The 20,511-nt window shown below is 39.6% G+C and overlaps 1 protein-coding gene across 5 annotated transcripts in view; it reads right to left on the bottom strand.

Annotated features, from left to right (window-relative positions):
• Window positions 1–2,228: 2,228 nt before the first annotated feature.
• Window positions 2,229–20,511, bottom strand: part of dlg2 (discs large MAGUK scaffold protein 2) — a 652,656-nt gene continuing 634,373 nt past the window's right edge. For all 5 annotated transcript variants that reach the window (XM_033022520.1, XM_033022521.1, XM_033022522.1 and 2 more), the window contains 3 exons: window positions 18,739–18,848; window positions 6,839–6,930; window positions 2,229–4,847 (listed from right to left, as the gene is read on the bottom strand). In XM_033022520.1, the coding sequence (XP_032878411.1) occupies window positions 4,741–4,847; window positions 6,839–6,930; window positions 18,739–18,848 (309 nt within the window). In that variant the 3' untranslated portion in view covers window positions 2,229–4,740. The remainder of the gene's footprint in view (window positions 4,848–6,838; window positions 6,931–18,738; window positions 18,849–20,511) is intronic.

Below are 20,511 nucleotides of genomic sequence, written 5' to 3'. Positions count from 1 at the left end.
TTCTAGTCATGGAGAGAACCAGCATGGAAACAGTCTCATTGGTCCATGGTTTCCATGTTGACCATCAACCGTCCACTTCCACTCATCCTACATCATTACATTTCACTCCCCTTCTCTCCTTACTTGTCATCCTTTTGTCTCCTTCTCATCTCTAGCTTCCAACTGTTAATCAATCTCACCCTCTCACCTGTATCCACCTATCACTTCCCATGTTTTGTTCTCCCCTCCCCTGACCAGTCTGAAGAATGGTCCCGATAGAAATGTCACCTATCGATTTTCTCCAGAGATGCTGCCTGACCCCCACTGAGTTACTCCACAAGACTTTGTGCTTTTTTTTGTAAGCTAACATCTGCAGTTCCTTGTTTCTAATTTATGACAAAACATGGAAAATGATGGGATGGATGAGAAGGGATTCCGTAAATCCCTGAAATTAGCAGCACATGTACATAGTGGGCTTGGGTGGGTAGATACAAGATGTTACCCTGGTTTAGGACTAGCTATCGTGGTCTGAAAGTAAGGGGTTGACCATTTTGAACTGAAATGAGGAGCAATTTCTTTACTCAAACAGTGGTAAATATGCAGAATTTTCTATGCTGCATCATTGACTACATTCAAAACAGGTGGATACATTTTTGGATATGAAAGGAATCAAGGGACGTGGGTACGGAATATGAAAATGACTGAAGTGGAAGATCAGCCATGATCATATTTAAAGATATAGTCCTCCTCCTAATTCTTATAAGATTGTTAGGGATCAATTGTTTTGTGATTGTTACCTTGACTGGATGAGGCATTGAATAAAAGGAGTGAGGTCACGCTAAATCAATGAAACATTAGTTGATCCACAGTTGGACAGCTCAGTATAGTTCTGGTCACAATGCTGCGAGAAGGATGTAAAAATACTGGACGGAAGCTTTGATAGGATGTTATCAGCAGTGAAAATTTATTGTTATAAGTAATCATGACTGAGCTGGTTTATTGTCTTGCAACAAAGACAACTGTAGGGCAAACAAACCCAACAGGGAATGCTATAAGCTCTCCATAGGTCTGGCCGTGTCAGTGTGAAGAGAAACAAAGAGTCAATATTTTGGGTCAACAAACTTTTATCACAACTGAAAAAGTGGGACGCTACTATTGGAGTCCACAGATTTTGCTGTCATGACTGGAGGGAAGTTTAATTGTCGTGTATATAATTAGGAGAGGAAGAATCTATTTTACTTGGCAGAGAAATTTAGCCAACCGAGCGATTTAAAATCAACCCAATCAACCTGTGGAAAGAAGCTTCCTTTCTATGGCTAAATTGGTAAATAAATCTATAATATCAATTTCTAAAGATGCTTGGGTTTTGACAGCATAAATTAAATTTAATCCAAAAATGAAGATAGTGGCATTCAAATTTAAGTACTGAATTTATTTTGTAGTACCATATACAGTGTGTTGTGTTGTTCACATTTAAGGCTTTTACACAAATTGCACAAGTCCTTGCACAACTTTGAGGGAGCAGAACTACAGCTTTCATTTATTATAATTTCAAAATTGGCTGTGGTTAAACCATAAGAGATAATGTTGCTTTGAACATAAGCTGCACCTTATAACTGAGGATTATATAGAGACATTTTTTATTTAGCCATAGTGAATGACTCACCATGAAATATGTTGAAATAAGAAAACTAATTAGAGTTTGAAATAAAACCTAAATGATTTAATGATCATGAATCTTATATTTGTTGGACTACCATGATAGTTATTAATAAATAGTTTAAAATCTATATTTAAATTTAAATTCATATTTATATTAAATAAATTTAAATTTATCTTAAATGAGCTTCTGCTTTACTTCTGATTGGCTGCAAGAATTTAGTTTATTTTTGGAATATCAATATTTCCAAACCATTAGAAATAGTAAGACTTATCTTCAGGCTTTTTTTGAATCAAACTGAGTTCTTTGAATAATTTGGATTTTATTCTTTATAATATACTTGCAGCAGAAAATTAATCATATAATGTATAAAATTATTATTATCCCAATAATCATTGGGATGAGGTCCAAAGAAAGCACTATGTGTGAATTTTGGAAAAGTTTACAAATAAAATGTAAACATCCTACTTGCTGAGATTCATCCAGGTCATAGTTAGTGAACCTCCTTGTGTCACAATATTTAAAGTAGGAAAGGCAGGCAGATAATTAACAGTGCAGCACATCAGAACTAAATATGCACATAGCAGGATACAGAGAAGTGGCTTTATTGAACTAAGATTTTGCAGGTTCATTGTGAAATAGTGCAGCCAAAATGCGATTTAAAAACATGGAGCATGATCAATTGCAGTTTATACAAGAGCGAGTTTATGTGCCATAAACAATACTTTAATTTTTAAAACATAAACAAACATGAGTACTTATTTATATTGTTAAATGTACAACTAAATTCTTTATTCTTTTACACAAACGGAATGGATAGAATTGATTATGTACAATCAATAGGTAACTAATCTGTATTGTAAAATCCTTTATACAGGCAACTGTAAGTGTGATCCAGCAGTGGAGCTTCTTCTTCAGTTTCATCCAACTACAATAGGTAGTGTAGTTTCAGGGAGAAATCTGCATGTTTTGAAACAAAGACTGTCCCTCTGGTTATATTACTTTTCAGCATAAAATTACAATATGTGCAAAAGCATTAAATTCCTCTGGTTATTTAATTATGATAAAACCAATAGATCCAAACCCTTTCAAGTTCCCAGAATTTGACACAAAGGAATATTTGGAGTACTTTCATTCAGGCTTTTAAAAAAAGTAGAGGCATACAATTTTACTCCTTGTAAAAATATATATATAGGATCTCTGAGATTCCCATCACAATCAAACTTGTACTCCATGAATCTTCTCCCTTCCTTGAATAGATTAATTTAAGATCATATAAAGGGGACAATGGCATCTTGGTCATTCCATATAAAGTCCAGGTGATGAAGGTCAAAAATACAAACTATATTGCAAATTTTTAACAACTAATGAAAAAGTATATTAGTTAATCCTATAAATAAATTAACACTACAAACACAATAAATATGAAGCTTTGCTTTGGAGATTTTTGGATAATTAGCTCACATGTATACTGGTGGAAAAGATGGAACTCCATAGGAGCTTAAAGTCAAGATCTGCAGGACCCAAATGCTGTAAGATTAACTCCTGAGAATTCTAACATTATGGACAATTAATTAATAAATGTTCTGCAAGTAGCTGGTCAAATTGAATTGAAAGCTTCACTGATGGGTCAGTTTGTTTATTCCATACCCATTTACCCTCCCTAACCCCCAGAAATATTCTCCCAGTAACTATCCTGAGAATGCATGTTGGTAAGAGCAGAGAGGGCACCCTAAAGGTCAAATAAAGGGAGATGGTAAAATAGATAAGAGCATTCAAGAGTTTAAAATCCACTGCTTATTGCACCTGTAATAGCTATGGAGTATTTTAAATTTGTACTATAGGCTAAAGCTGTATTTAACCATGATCAAACCAGTACAGGACAAGCATAACCATACGGTGCACTTTAAATACATCGGTCTGTACAGTACAAATCACTCAATATTACAGAAAATTAAATTCTAGCTTAAAAAAAAGATATAGGGTAAGTTTTGAAGATTTGCAATAGCCGCTTTCAAGTATAAACAGCCATAAAGCACAGAACCAAATACCAAATAATAAATTAGATTAAATTAAAGTAATAAAACATAGCTATGGCTACATAGGATATGACTTTTTGATTGTACTTAGCCACAGTTCTTAATATTTAAACGATAATGCAGAGCACATAAATTAACATTGACTAATAGGATAAAATTCCACGCTGCATGCTTACTACATAAGGAAAATAAATTAAGTGAATTTTCACTGGCAACAGTTGGAGATGGCAGTGAATTTACACAAATCAGTTGATTTTCTGTTCATTTAGACTTTACTCCATAAATTTAATCACAAATTGCCCTCAATCCTATATCTCCTCATAATTATATCTCCAGTCACGAAACATAAACAATAGACCTTGCAATTTACAGTATTATATATTCTTTACTATAAATTATTATTTCAACAACTACTGAATAAAAATATTAAAATGTATAATATAAGTTTTGAAGTTTATTTTGATTTTAACCAGTTGTCAATTTAGACACATTCGAAAATGTGTTAGATACTTGAACATACTTGTAATTTGGATTTCATAGATGCGAGTTCATCTTTATATAATGTTTGGTCTCGGCAAAAAAGTGTTTATATAAAATTATGTGATGAATTCTATCTGCATAGTTATAAAATCTGAAGCTTAGCAATCATAAGTGCACAAAGGCTTGTGGATGTTGAAAAGCTGGGCACTTCTCTGTCAGAGAATAAGACTAAGTACAAGAGCCCCTGCTTTGCCTATTTAGTTATAATAAGGGTGAAACCTATGCAAGAATGTAATACACTTATGGCTTAGATATGCTAATGCTGTATGATCATCCATGATATTCCAGAATCCCTTGTTTTTTTGCCAAACATTGACTTGCCTGCCTTTTGCATGTCCTTGCCCCATTCAAACCCTTCCACCTGTGAACACAGTTCCGAACTGTGTAGAAACGTCCTATTGAGCTTCTAACTCAAAAGTACATTCATGATTGTGCACATGGATAGAGATGAAAATGTAATTAAAACCCAAAAAAGTCAAAATCTGAACAGGTGTTCTGGCCAGCTTCACATCCGTGGCTGATTCACAATTTCTCCTTTGAGGGAACCCAGATGAACGGGCCCGCCTGTTCCTCAATAGCTAGTTTGCACTGGTCGTAAATTGATTCCAAGTTTTCTCCTTGTACTATTGCTGAGGGTTTAAATACAACAAGAATTAATGTTTATCCAGTCATTGTGATAGCTTGTCTTAATTTTCAACTTTGTAAATATACTTCAAGAATGGGCCATTGTTCATTATTCCGTTGATTAGTTAATAACAGAAATAACATGAAGAGTGGAAGATAGTCGTTGGGAGTGCACCCTCATTCAGTTCAACTATGATTGATCAATATCTGAACTCTATTTGCTCAGCACAGATCCTTACCACTTGATGTCAATGCCCAATAGATATCTGCCATTCTTAATTTTGACAATTTAATTGATCCTGTCTCTGCTGCCTTTAGGGAACATAGAATTGTAGAATTGAACGTCAAACAGACCCAGGTTTCGAAGTTGTAATCAAACAAGGCAGATCAAAACTCTCTTGGAAACATTTATCTTAAAGTATTAAGTATCAATCTATTAGTTAAATATTATTATTGTTCAACCAATAATTCCCATTTATACAATACCTTCCAGGAGTCTAGGAAAACCCAAAATGCTGCAAATATAAGAAACTTAATTCGGTGTGGTAATGCACAAACATACAACAACAAAAATAACTGACCAGAAATGCTGTATGTCATTTGAAGGCAACAGAGTATAAGATTGAGACAATTCATATTTTACGAATGCTATAAAACCTGCTATATTCAACTGAGAGGTAAGATTAACACTTCCATATGAAATATTGCACCACTCATTCTACTTAAACGTTAGTCAGTTTATTGATATTAAACGTACTACTTTTATTTACAATATTCTGGTTTGTAGTCTATTCATGTGCTTTCATACTGGGCTGTTTAGAAACTTGCTTAAAAGTCTGAGTTGTTCAATATTATTGTTAATTATAATAAACTTTTTCAAATTCTACGAATGGTAGCAATTAGTCACATGTGAGATGCTGTAAAGGAGTTAACTTACTTTTTGAAAGTTTTTTAAGTATTATATTACATTATAACAATGACAATATTGACATAGTTTCCAGGTTAAAACTAAAACTTATCAAAAAGAAAGCACTGCACTTAATTGGATTTAATATAGTATAAAACAAAATACTTGCATGATAACCTGTAAATTGTTTGTTCAAATATATTTTAATTAATTTTATTATGCAAAAAAAAGCATATTTAAAATCCACATTTACATTCAGTTGGTCCAAACATCTCAGAAATTATTACCATAAAAATCTAGTGATAGTTGTCATCCCTTCCATAAAACACAACAAAGCCAACTCTTTTAAAAAAAAGCCAAAAGCTGTCGGTGCTGGAAATATGAAATAAAAGAAGAAAATGCTGAATATTCTGAGTAGGCCAGCTAGCGTCTTTGGAGAAAGGCATGGAGTTAATATTTTAGGTCTATGACCTTTCATCAGTACTGGGAAACTAATACAACAAAAGTGCTCTAAGCTGAAGCAGGGTCATATCATGATTTCATAGTGGTAACCAAAGCATTTCTTAATGTCACGCAAAACAGCATATGACAGAAGATATTGCAAAAAGATATTATCATCGAAAATATGATACAGAAGGAACCCATGTATCTGATTACATCTGTGCCAGCTATTTATATTGGGATTAATACATGAAAGTAGATGGGTAAAGTCATAGAAATATTAGTGATTATGATGGAGACCAAGATTATCTGGATGTCAAAAGTTTATGAAAGGGTGATGAATAAAGCTTGTTCCAACACAAGAGACTGTGGATGCTGAAATCTTGCCATTCCCTGCGTTTTCGCCATCTTTACCCTCCTCTTCAACTTAAATCTCACTTTCTCTCCTAGTTTTCTAGTTCTGATGAATGGTTACCAACCAGTAATGTTTCTCTCTCCATCGATACTGCACAAGATGCTCAGTATTTCCAGTATTTTTTGTTTTTACTTCTGATAATCACCTGGATATTATTGACAGTAAAAATCGATTCATGACATTTCTGAACAGGTTCTGCACCAACTTGGTAATTTTAATATTTAATTACATACCTGTAAAATGTTCTCCAAATTCCTGTTCTAGTTTTAAAGCTCTTTCAAATGTCTTTTTGCCTTGCTCTTCTGTCAGGCGTTTATTCATTTCCCTGCATTAAAAAAAAATGTATACATCACATTTTATACAATATTTACTGGGTAATCTTTGACGGATATCGTAGAATATCGATAATATAGAATATGGATATCGTAGAAAAAAAGTCATAAAGTAAAAATGAAGGAAATTTTAATAAACTGTCAACTGTGTGAAAATACCAACCATATGTGGCAGGGTCATATCATGATTTCATAGTGGTAATCAAAGCATTTCTTAATGTCACGCAAAACAGCATATGACAGATGTTCTAAATTTTGCAAAAAGATATTATCATCGAAAATATGATACAGAAGGAACCCATGTATCTGATTACATCTGTGCCAGCTATTTATATTGGGATTAATACATGAAAGTTTGTTGGTATCTTGGAAACAGACAATTAATGTTTCTTTTGATACTATCTTAATTATAGTCAGGAGTAAGACTACAGCTCCACAAAACCTTGGGGACATTTTGTTTTATCATTGTTAGGAAAAACGAAAGGATAAATTCAAGCAAAATGTGCTGTTTTGTTTTTACCATGTAACAGTAATGGTCTCTGATTCAGCTCTTGAAAATGAACTGATTAATTTATAGGAAAGAACTGCAGATGCTGGTTTAAATTGAAGTTAGACACAAAATGCTGGAGAAACTAAAGCGGGACAGGCAGCATCTATGGAGAGAAGGAATGGGTGACGTTTCGGATCGAGACCCTCCTTCAGACCGATTTCAGGGGAGTGGGTGGGATTAATTTATCTTCCATTTAATTAAGTAATGCAATAATCTAGGGTACACAAAAATGCTGGAGAAACTCAGCGGGTGCAGCAGCATCTATGGAGCGAAGGAAATAGGCGACGTTTCGGCCCGAAACGTCGCCTATTTCCTTCGCTCCATAGATGCTGCTGCACCCGCTGAATTTCTCCAGCATTTTTGTGTACCTTCGATCTTCCAGCATCTGCAGTTCCTTCTTGAACACAATAATCTAGGGTATATATATTCAAGAGTATTCAAATTATCTGTTTGGAAGCTGTGGAGTAAGATTTCAAAGCAATTCATCATCAATTTGAATTGGGATTTTAAATCACTATCTCAATTACAAGATATCACCTTTGCTATGATGGACACTTCATTTCAGAATCTGAACTGATTTTCCTCAACTGTTGATGTTCTATATAAAAGAAAATACATCTGCATAATGCAGCCTATTTCGTAGTCTTTGTTTCCACCACTAATTTCACCTGGGCAAAGACAATGGGTAACAAACTGTTTGGGCAAGTGTCCAATGCAAATTCCTATAGCGCACTGTGAACATGACATTTGGTTTGTTGGAAGTCAATGGTGACATATTTCAGAAGCAGAATATAAAGGGCAGTCATTATAATCTTGCAAATTTAGTACAGGGAACAGAGGACTAGTTTCTACACCTGAAAATCTTTTTGTTCAATTACTTCCTGCGACAACTCAGCGTGGTGCTCAGACGTGGCAGTCCTATCCAACTCCTGCTCTCCACACCTCGAACATCTGGCGGTGAAGTGCCGCCCCTTCTACCTACCGAGGGAATTCACCTCCATCATCCTGACCGTGGTCTACATCTCACCCCAAGCAGACATCCGTCTGGCACTGGAGGAGCTGCACACCGTGGTCAACAAACACCAGACGTCTTACCCCGAGGCATTTACCACCATAGCTGGAGACTTCAACAAAGCAAACCTCAAGAAATCACTCCCTAACTTCCACCAACATGTCTCCTGCTGCACCAGAGGATCAAACACCCTCGACCACTGCTACACCACCATAATGGATGCCTATCGTTCTATCCCTCGCCTTCACTTCAGTAAATCTGACCATACCGCAGTGCTGCTTCTTCCTGCCTACAGGCAGCAATTAAAGAGCGCACCCCCAGAGGTGAGGACTGTACAGAGCTGGTCGGGGGGCCAGAGGAACAACTCTAGGACTGTTTGGGGTCTGTAGACTGGGTAATGTTCAGCAACTCGGCAACAGACCTGAATGAATACGCCACAGTCGTTACAGACTTCATAAAGAAATGTGTGGAGGACTGCATCCCAACAAAAATCTTACAAGTGTTTCCCAATCAGAAGCCTTGGATGAACTATGAGATCCACACTCTTCTGAAGTCCAGACAATGGACATTCATGTCTGAAGATTCCAAGGACTACAAGAAGTCCAGATATGACCTTGGTAAGGCCATCAAAAAGGTCAAAAGGGATTTCTGCTCCAAGCTCGAAGATGAGATGGATGTTCGGCAGCTGTGGCGGGACCTGAATGCAATCACCTCCTACAATGCAAAATCAGGAGGCAGCACACATGTCTGCGAAACATCACTCCCTGACGAGCTCAATGCGTTTTATGCACGCTTTGATAGGGTGAATACTGATGTGCCTTCCCAAGCCCCCATTCTGCCCCCATTCTGATGGTATTTCGGTCACAGTCACAGAAGTCGATGTCAGAAAATCCTTCAGAGGGGTGAATCCTCGAAAAGCGCCTGGACCTGATGGTATACCTGGTCGTGTTCTAAAAACTTGTGCGGACCAACTGGCTGGAGTTTTTACGGACATTTTCAACCTCTCACTTCTGAGGTCTGAGGTTCCCACCTGCTTTAAAAGGTCATCAATTATACCGGTGCCCAAGGTGACGTGCCTCAATGACTATCGACCAGTGGCATGAACGTCGGTGGTGATGAAGTGCTTTGAGAGGTTGATCATGGTGCAAATCAACTCCTACCTCGACAAAAACCTGGACCCACTGCAGTTCGCTTACCGCCTCAACAGATCAACGGTGGATGCGATCTCGCTGGTTCTCCACTCCGCTCTGGACCACTTGGACAACAAAAACTCATATGTCAGGCTGTTATTCATTGACCACAGCTCGGCATTTAATACAATCATCTCCTCCAAGCTGGTTACCAAACTCTCAGAACTGGGTCTCTGCGCATCCCTCTGCAATTGGATCCTCGACTTTCTCATTCACAGACCAGTCTGTCCGTATTGGTGGAAATGTGTCAGCCTTGATAACAATCAGCACGGGACCACCTCAAGGCTGCGTGCTCAGCCCCCTGCTGTACTCACTCTATACTCATGACTGTGTGGCCTGTCATAGTTGGAACTCCATCATTAAGTTCGCTGACGACACCACTGTTGTGGGACGTATCACTGATGGAGATGAGTCAGAGTATAGAAGTGAGATCGACCATTTGACCAAATGGTGCCAGCATAATAACCTGGCTCTCAACACCAGCAAAACCAAGGAACTGATTGTGGACTTTGGAAGGGGTAGGATGGGGACCCATAGTCCCGTTTATATCAACGGGTCGATGGTGAAGAGGGTCAAGAGCTTCAAATTCCTGGGTGTGCATATCTCTGAAGATCTCTCCTGGTCCAAGAACACTGATGCAATTATAAAGAAAGCACATCAGCGCCTCTACTTCATGAGAAGATTACGGAGAGTCGGTATGTCAAGGAGGACTCTCTCGAACCTCTACAGGCGCACAGTAGAGAGCATGCTGGGTTTGGCAACTTGAGCGCCCAGGAGCGGAAAGGACTGCAAAAAATTGTAAACACTGCCCAGTCCATCATCGGCTCTGACCTCCCTACCATCGAGGGGATCTATCGCAGTCGCTGCCTCATAAAGGCTGCCAGCATCATCAAGGATCCACTCCATCCTGGCCACTCACTCATCTCCCCGCTGCCTTCAGGTAGAAGGTACAGGAGCCTGAAATCTGCAACATCCAGGTTCAGGAATTGCTTCTTCCCTACAGCCATCAGGCTACTAAACTCAACTCAAACAAAACTCTTAACATTAATAGCCCATTGCACTTTATCTGATTATTTATGTGTGTATATATATATTCAATAGTATATGGTCACACTGATCTGTTATATATTTATTTATGCCTACTATATTCTGTTGTGCTGAAGCAAAGCAAGAATGTCATTGTCCTATCTGGGACACATGACAATAAACTCTCTTGAGTTGAATCTTGAACTTCCTCTCCTTCTCTCATAGCATTTCATCTTTTGTTATTTCCTAGTTTTTATTCCCAGTTGACATTTTCTGATTTATTTAAAAAAAAAGGGTGAACTACTCTGGGAAGTGCCTAGATGAATTTCCAGAATGATGTGAAGTGTCCCAGAAATGGTTTCCATCATGTTTCACTCAAGGAAAAGTCAGCTTTAAATCAAGTAATGTCAGGAGAATAGTGCACATGATCAATGAGGAAGGAGTGGGGTAAAGGGGTGGGGACAAAGACAGTAGAGTTAAAAGGATATGTTAGAAAGGACGTCATTGTTTTCTGAGGCAGGCGTGGTGGACCAACTGGACATTTCCTGCACATATGTACAAATTTGTACAACTATGGTTTTCATGTTTCGTTGAAAATGTAAATTTGTCTGGGCATCTCAAACAAAAAGGTTGGAAAACCACCAACTCATTACAATCCACTTTCTACCACTTTATAACACTATTTAAAATAATTTTCAAATTATTTCAGATATGGGAGAGTGAATCGAAAGCCTGCAGAGAGTAAAGATGAATAGAGGGAGGAGAAGCAAAGGGGCACTCAACAAGAGATCATATCCACCTCAGGTGTTCAAGAAGCAATGCTCCTATCTGAACCTAAGTGAGGATCAGCGTGTGAGAAGTCTACACTCCAGAAAAGACATCTTCATGAAATTAACATCCTGCTCCTGTTTCAACCGTAAGTTTGAAGCAGAGCAAGGTTATCATTGCTCGATGTGATTTTGGCTAGATGACGTAGGAGACATTTGCAACATTTTACAGTTTGCCATCTGCAGTTGCATAAAGGATGTGTAGGAAGGAACTGCAGATGATGCTTTAAAATGAAGATAGACACCAAATGCTGGAGTAACTCAGCGGGACAGGCAGCATCACTGGAGAAAAGGAATGGGTGTTGTTTCGGGGTGAGACCCTTCTTCAGACCCTTAGCGTCTCGACCTGAAACGTCACCCATTCCTTCACTCCTGTCCCGCTGAGTTACTCCAGTATTTTGTGTCTAGCTTCTGCATAAATGATGTCCTATGCTGTTCTGTATGCAAAGAGAGCTGACAAGATTTCATTTACTTTTGCCATTTAGAAGAATACAAATTGATCACACTGCTTTGAAAGTACTACAAGTTTCCACATGATGCAGTGTACATTGACACATGCATAATGATCAGGGAGTATTGAATTTGAACTATCGCAGCCCAATGAGAAACCTCCATTATGTAAGTCATTGCACAGTAACCAAGCACTGATTCCGGAAGTGGCGGCGCTGTGATACGGCTGCGGGTCGCCTGCAGTCTGTCTGTTTTTACTTTTTTGTGTTGTTTTTTTTGTCTAGTTTAGTAATTTTTTTGGTTATTAGGTGGTGTTATGTGTGTGGGGGGGGAGGGGTGAAACAGGGCTTTCTGTCTCTCCCTTCGGGGGAATGCGACTTTTTTGTCATATCCCCCTTCTCTTCCCCCGTCTGCGCTGAGGCCTAATGGTGGAGCTGGCGGCCTCCAACCTGCGACCGACCTCGAGGGTCTGGAAGTAGAGCCAGCCAGGACTCACCAACGCGAGGCTGGCCGTCTTCGAGCTGTGGCGACGTCCGAGCAGCGGCACGACTCGGCGCTCCGGTGAGGGCGGACGGCGCGGGGCTGAGACACTCCTGTGCGGGCGGCACGGCTACCGACTGGAAGGCGCTCCCGTGTGAGCGGCCTGGGTCCCGGCTGGAAGGTGCTCCCGTGGGGGCAGCCCGGTGCGGGGCTGAGACGCTGCTGTGTGGGTGGCCTGGCTACCGGCTGGAAGGCGCTCCGGTGAGGGCAGACCGGCTCCCGGCTGGAAGGCGCTCCCGTGGGGGCAGCCCGGTGCGGGGCTGAGACGTTGCCGTGTGGGCGGCCCGGTGCGGGGCGGAGACGATGCTCCGGCGGCTGAGGCGGCGTTCTGGTGGCGGCGACCTGGATCCGGGGCTCGGCCGCGGGCCAGTGGATGACAATGTCGGGAGCTCGCAGGTCACAGGCTGGTGCCTGTTTTCCGGAGCTCCCAGTTGCAACAGCTGCGTCCGCTGGACTGGAGGGCGGCAGCTTCGACCACCCCCGGGCCGCGGAGCTTGAACCGCGGGACTGATACCATCGCCCGGTGGGGTATCGCCTCGGCGCAGAGGGAGAAGAGGAGGGAAGAGACAGTAACTCTAAGACTTTTGCCTCCATCACAGTGAGGAGGTGTTTGGTGAACTCACTGTGGTGGATGTTAATTTGTGTTTATTGTGTGTTGTTATTATTACATGTATGGCTGCAGGCAACAGCATTTCGTTCAGACCGAAAGGTCTGAATGACAATAAAGGAAATCTAATCTAATCTAATCTAATCTAATGAAGCCTTCATTCTGTGGAGGCTCATTGTGCATTTAATCCACTACAAACCAAATGGAAGCTATAAGGTAAAGCAAGTTCTGCGTGCATGACATGACCAATGAGAAAACTAGCGAGCAAGGTCGACACATCCGAGATGTATGCATCCAAAATAAGCTATGCTGCAACTTGAAATGTGACAGAAAAGGTAACTGGCGAGGTAGGTCAATGCTTCCATCCTTGAGTAACTGCAGAGAAGTCCTGAAGTGCTCACAAAAGCAACTTCAAGATCCATGTTGCGCTGCATTATACATCCCTGCCCTGATGAAGGAACGATCCTTGCTGGCAGCTGTATGATGACCAGCTGAAAAGCAGGAGAAAAAAGAGGAAGAGATGCAGGAAGAGGAACAGTGGAGGCTATCATGTGAGCTTGATCTGCACATGAACAACTTACTAGACTGAGAAACCAGACAGTTCTACACTTCACCTTCCCACTATGTCTGATCAGGATAGTACTGACTTGTCTATGATACTACAATAAAAGCAAAGCCAACATAAACACTGCAAATGAATTTAGAAAGTAGGATTTTCCATATTCCATATAAATATCTAGTAATCCCGTACTTTCATTTTCTGTGACCCGCTCATGTATGTATTTGCAATTCAACAACTGATATGAAACTGATAGTTAATGCAATCCAATGTGTATGGCATGATTCACTGCCACAAACAGTAGAAAGCCTTGGTTGGTATATGAGCTCAAGCAGGTCTGCGCTATAATACTTTCCCCCAATAACCCCATGTCCTTTTACTTCCTTAATATCCAAATTCTATCAATATTTGTCTTAAATATACTCAGTGATTGGGCCTTGCCAACTGTATTGTATAGGAAACGCTACAATTTGACTCCATTGTGGATGATGAAATTTCTTCTCAGCTCTGTAGTAAAACTGATCCCTGATTCTGGACACCCCAGGCAGGGGAAACGTCACCCCTGCATTTATCCTAACGTCTTGCAGAAATTTTGATATTTCTATGAGGTAAGCTCTCCAAACTTAATAATACACAGGCTCAGTCTACTTAATTACTCCTCCTGTGACGACCCTCTCATTAGCAGGGTTCAATTTTGTGAACTTTTGTTGCACCCCCACCTATCATCAATAATCATTTCACAAGTAGGCAAGGTCTGTACACTGTGTTCCAGGTGTGTTCTTACAGGAGCTCCATATAATTGCATTTGGATGTCTTAAATCATGTACTCAAATCATCTTGCAATAAAGGACAATATATCAATTGCCTTTCAAATTACTTGCCACACCTGCATCTTAACTTCTAGTTATCTATTTTAAACACCTACGCATGTTCTTTGAACACACACCTCTCAATCTCTAACTATTTAAAATTACTTACTTTGTGAGGTTTTTCTGCCAAAATAGATAATTTGATATTTTAGCACATTATTTTCCATCTGCCACATCTTTGCCTCACTATGTTTATCCCCTTTAAGTCTCTTTGCACACTCTTCACAATTCACTCTGCCACCCAGCTTTGTACCATTAATAAGTTTGATAACTTGATGAACTTGAATAAGTTTGGCCTCTCAGCCAAATCACGTAGATAGATTGTGAAAAATTCAAGTCCCGGCACCGATCCCTGCAACACCCTACAAAATATTACCTTTCAACCTGAAAATAATAATTCATTTCTTCTGTTTGTTTTCCATATGTTAACCAATCCTCAACTCAACCCCTCACATGTGACACTTTTTCAAAGGACTTCTGAAAGTTTAAATAAACCACATTTCTGAGTTCCCTTTATCTATTTGCTAGATGTATCCTTTAAAAAAAACCTATCATGCTCCTCCGTCCCAAACTGTGGCAGAGCCTGTGGTACCAACATTGACCTCATCTGTCATGTCAGAATCCATAAAACTGATCATCCTCAAAACTAAGAGACCAATTGAAAAGACAACGAAGAATAGATACGAGCATTTTCTCCACTACAGGAAGGTTTAGGAAATGTAGGACAATCGTGTTTCGTGCTTGATCTTATACTATCAGTCACTTGTAAATAATTTAAAAACAGGAGCTATGTCATTGGATTACCAGTCATTTAAATCCCATCCCTTCCTTCCCCCAACAAAGCATGAGTAAGAAAATCAGTGCTCATTTATTGTCCCATTTGGGGTTTAGAGTCATAATGCAATTAATTTTCTAAATGCAGCAATGGGAAAGTTTTAAATTGCCCGCTTTCAATGTGGCACAAGGATTTTTGTGCTTGATGAAGCAGATATCTATTCACCATGATCTTTGAGTAAAAATTATACCTTAAATATTAAATTAAGAAAACTATGCAGATGTACCATAAATGTGCACGCATCAGAAGAACTGCAAGCAAACTAAATATGTTGGGATGGGTACAAATCTGTAAAGCTTTAATTATGAAATAAATGATCCATGGTATCCCTGGGCATCACCACTACCACCATGAAACTTTAAGCAAAATAAAGACTTCAACCAGAATGTATTTCTGCATACTGATAGATTGATTCTTGTTTGCATGCATCATTAGCAGCCTACAGCCAGTTACACTGACACAAGGTTGTGCAATCTGTTTACAGGGTTTATGTCGTCTGGACTGAAAAGGCTTTATTAAAATAATTGGACAACATTAGACAAGAGAATTTTTCAATCATATAGCGTGATTTGAAATTATGTTTTAATTATAATCTTATTCTGGAGAAATAACATGTGAAACTAATTTTCTCTATCTAATTTTGAGCAGATGAAACATTATATTAATATGTTATTCAAAAGTATACTGCACCAATTCAAGATTTAGTGACATTAATTTTCATCAAGTGAGAGGGGCTCTCGCTTCAGGGCAGAGCAGTGGTATGGAAAAACCTTGTTGTTTTTCAGATTGCTAAATAGGCCCAGTGCTTATTCTGCTGCAGGGGACAAGCAGCAGCAGACATGTTTTACGTAGTCAGATGGTTAGGGTGGATATGTGTTTATTCAGGATCTGGTTCATGGAGCTACGATTTCAAAATTATGAAACTCAAATCAAAATAGGGTTTTCATCACGGTGGGCTAGGAAATGACTGATACATATTGCCAAAGACTATGGTGTACTGTTTTTCTTTCAATAAATCATTGGAGAACATGTATATGTGACCTAACTCAGAGGTCAGCCAATGATATAAAGTCATACAAGATGGCAACAGGGCCTTTGGCCCAACTTGCCCATGTTGACCAAGATGCCCCATCTGTAGTCCCGTTTGCCTGTTTTTGGTCCATATCCCTCCACACCTATCCTATCCATGTATCTGTCGAAGTGTCTTTTAAATGATGTTATAGTACCTGCCTCCATTACCCTCTCTGGCAGGTCATTCCAAATACCAGTAACCCTCTGAGTTAATGTTGCCCCTCAGGTTCCCATCAAATCTTTCTGCTCTCATCTTAAACCTATGTCCATTGGTTCTTGATTCGCCTACCCTGGGAAAAAGACTAAATTCACCCTATCAATTCGCCGCATGATTTTGTACACCTCTATAAGATCACCCCTCAGCCTCCATCACTAGAAAGAATGAAGTCCAAGCCTGCCCTACCTCTCCCTATAGCTCAGACCATAGAGTTCTGGTTACATCGTCATAAATCTTCTCTGTACTCTTTTCAGCTTAATGACCTCCTTAGGTCATTAATGGTGAAGGGTGGCCACAACAGAACACAATACTCGAAATGCGGCCACACCAATGTCTTGTACAACTGTAACAAAATTCCCAACTTCTCTACTCAATATCCTGGCAGACGAAGGCCTATGTACCAAAAGCCTTTTTTCCAAAACCCTATCTACCTGTGACACCACTTTCAGGAAACTATATACCTGTACTCATGGATCCTTCTGCTCTACAACACTCCCCAGAACACCATCATTTACTGTGAAAGTTCTGCCCTAGTTTCTTTACAAAATGCAACACCTCACACTATCAGCGTTATATTCTATTAGCTAATTGTCAGCCCATTTGCCACGATGTTCAATATCCTGCTATAATTTTTGATATCCATTTTCAATGTCTACAGTTAGTATCACCTACTTTAGTGTCGTCTGCTAATCATGCCTTCTACATTCTAATCCAAATCATTGTTATGAACACAAACAACAATGGGCCCTTTTCCTGAGGCACACTCCACTAGTTACAGGCCTCAAGTCCAAAAAACAACCTTGCACCGCCACCCTCTGCTTCCTTCCATGAAGCCAATTGTGTATCCAGTCAGTTAGCTCACATTGCACGCCATATGATCTAACCTTCCAGAGTAGTCCACCATGCCGAACTTTATTGAAGGCCTTGCTGAAGTATATTTTCATCTTCCCCGGTCTGTAATAACCTCAATCCTTTAATCATCAAACAACTACAATATGAAATGGAACTACATGTGGACTTTCGGCAAATAGATCTACCCAAGTCACCATGAGGAAGCTCTGCCAGGAAAATGCACTTTGGCAGAGAGGGAGCCACAGGGAAGGTGACCCGAGGACACGAAGGGGAATGTGGTGGAGATCAGAGATCAGGGTTGGTGTTGAATGGTGTATTTTTTGAGTGTTTCTCAGTCCTTGGAAAATTAGCCCAGCACTTTAAAGCAGGCTTGTAACTGCATTATGGGAAAATAATTTATATATATTAAGTAAAGCCCCTGTCCCACTTTCCCGAGTTACTCACGAATTCTCCCGAGTTTTCCCCTTGATTCAAACTCGGAGATGCCAGCCGTAGGTACTCGGGGCTATTTTTTTTACTTGTGGACATTTTTCAACATGCTGAAAAAATGTCCCGCCTTACCTGATGCCCCGAGTACGTACGGCTGGCATTACGAGCCGCTACGAAATATCTACGGACTCCGACTGCCTCCTACGGACTCGCTACGGACATTCCACGAGTTTGAATCAAGGGGAAAACTCAGGAGAATTCGTGAGTAACTCGGGAGAGTGGGACAGGGCTTTAAGTTTCCTATCAATTCAAATACCACAAAACCTGCCACCATAACTCATTGCAATGGGTAGATGCATTTGATTTAACTCCACCAATCTTCCGACTTCCTCCTGCCATAGCTGGATGGGTTATTACTATCAAGGTCCTTTGTACTCATTACAATTACCTAATGAAAGACAGCAGGAGTGGTATATATGGGTGAAGTTGGTATCACCTTAATAGAAAATGAAATATGAGTTTGATTGGTATCAATTTCTGGTAACTACAATAATTCAACGGATCACACTGAGTTCTCGAATAGTACTAAATAATTAGCCAATAGTCAGTTGAATACAGGATACTACCCAGTTACCCAATTAAGTAATCACAGTGATGTAGGGTCCCTTCTGAGAGACGAATAAAATATCATGGAATAGTAAACATATCTAGGTTGACTTAATATCTTAACTTCAGCAACTCAAATCTCAATGAGAAAAAATACTTACAATAGTGAATCCACAGACATGGGCTTGATAAAAATAGCAATGGGATAAAGTTGTGCAAGTTGTAAACGTCTTATGGCATTGCCTGAAACATCAAGTATGCAATGCTTGCCCTAAGAGAAACAAGGAGACAATACATTATACTGAAAACAGAAATCTTACAAATTGTTCAAAGAACTGAAGAAGAATCTTAAACTACTATATAATAGGTATTCCTCAATGTAAGAAACACAAACGATTAACTTGCACAATAATTTGTAGTTCATTTAAATTCATTGATGAATTAAACTGGCAACATTAACAACCTTGGGATGTATCCAAGTAATACATTTTGAAGTATAGACGCTGTACTTAGGTAGGAAATGCTCAGATTCTTGTGCTTCCACAAACAGCATAATGAACCTATAAGCTGTTTTAAGGGCCTGTCCCATTTGGGCGACCTAATCCGCGAGTTCTGGCGAGTTTTCCCTCAACTCATACTCGCAGCATGGTCGACACGAGGTCGTAGGAGGTCTTCGTAACTCTCCTTCATGCTCGAGAGTGGTCTCCGCGTACTCGAGGCCTCAGCAAGGTCGTGGCGTTTTTTTCAATATGTTAAAAAATGCCCACGAGTAAAAAAAGGTCGCCATGGAAAAAAATCGAAACTTTTTTTTACTCGTAGGTTTAGTCGTAGTAGGTCGGCCTGTTAGTCGTAGGTAATCGAGGGTAGTCGAAGATAGTTGAAGGTAGTCAAAGGTAGTTGTAGATAGTTTTCATCATAGTCGAAGGGAAGTCGAAGGAGGTCGTCTTCACTCTCCACTATTCGATGTCCAATTTTCCCGAAGTTAGTCGTAGCTAGTCGAAGCTGGTCTTCAACATAGTCGAAGGAGGTCTTCAACATGTCATTTTTTCAAACTCTTCTAAACTCGCCAATTAGGTTGCCCAAGTGGGACAGCCCCTTTAGTGATATTGATTGAGTGATAAGTACCAGGACACCAGGAAGAACTCCTGCTCTTCTACAAAATATTTATTTGATAGTTTACATCTACTTAACATAGCAATGGGGTTCCAGATTAACATTGTCAAGTAAATTATAACCTTCAATTACACCAAGTGCTGTTAAACCTACTATTATTTCGACAGTGAAATAGAAGATATTTTTGTATCAGTTTGGAAGGTCAGTATCAGGGGTAAGCCACCAAGAAGGTTACTAGCTACAAGCCTGCCCTGCAGTTCAGTATGATCATGGCAGATCCATGCTGGCCTCAACTCCTCTTCTGTGCCATTTCCACCAGTTCCCCATGACCCTCAATTCCTCGATCTTTCAAACATTTCTCTATTACACTGTGTAGCACTCTGGAGTGTGAACCTATATTGCAGTTAATTCCCTGGTATGAGACATGAACCTCTTGACTCAGAGACACCAATACCTTTGATTAAGTTACAGTAGATATTTGGGTAGTTTAAGTTCTACTCCAATGGCCACTAAGTGAATCAATCTATATACAGTATAGTTTTATTAAAATAATGATTGTTTACTGGTACTGCTGAAATAAAAATATTTGTCTTTTACAGTAGAAATAATAATACATTCAGCAGGACATCCTGTAAGTATAAATTAGGTGAACTTTCACCAATTGCACATTTACAGTTAAATGTCTTAATCAGGATGGAATGACGGGTGAATCACTAGAGTGGCAAAACAATCATTTTAGTTGGCATCAAGAACACCACTATTATTTCAATAACGTTCAGCCATATTCTTGATAAACTCACCTGAAAAAAGTAGAGCTTGGC

Source organism: Amblyraja radiata, chromosome 6, assembly GCF_010909765.2.
Source record: "Amblyraja radiata isolate CabotCenter1 chromosome 6, sAmbRad1.1.pri, whole genome shotgun sequence".
Taxonomy (NCBI): domain Eukaryota; kingdom Metazoa; phylum Chordata; class Chondrichthyes; order Rajiformes; family Rajidae; genus Amblyraja; species Amblyraja radiata.
This window is presented reverse-complemented; position numbering and strand designations above follow the sequence as displayed.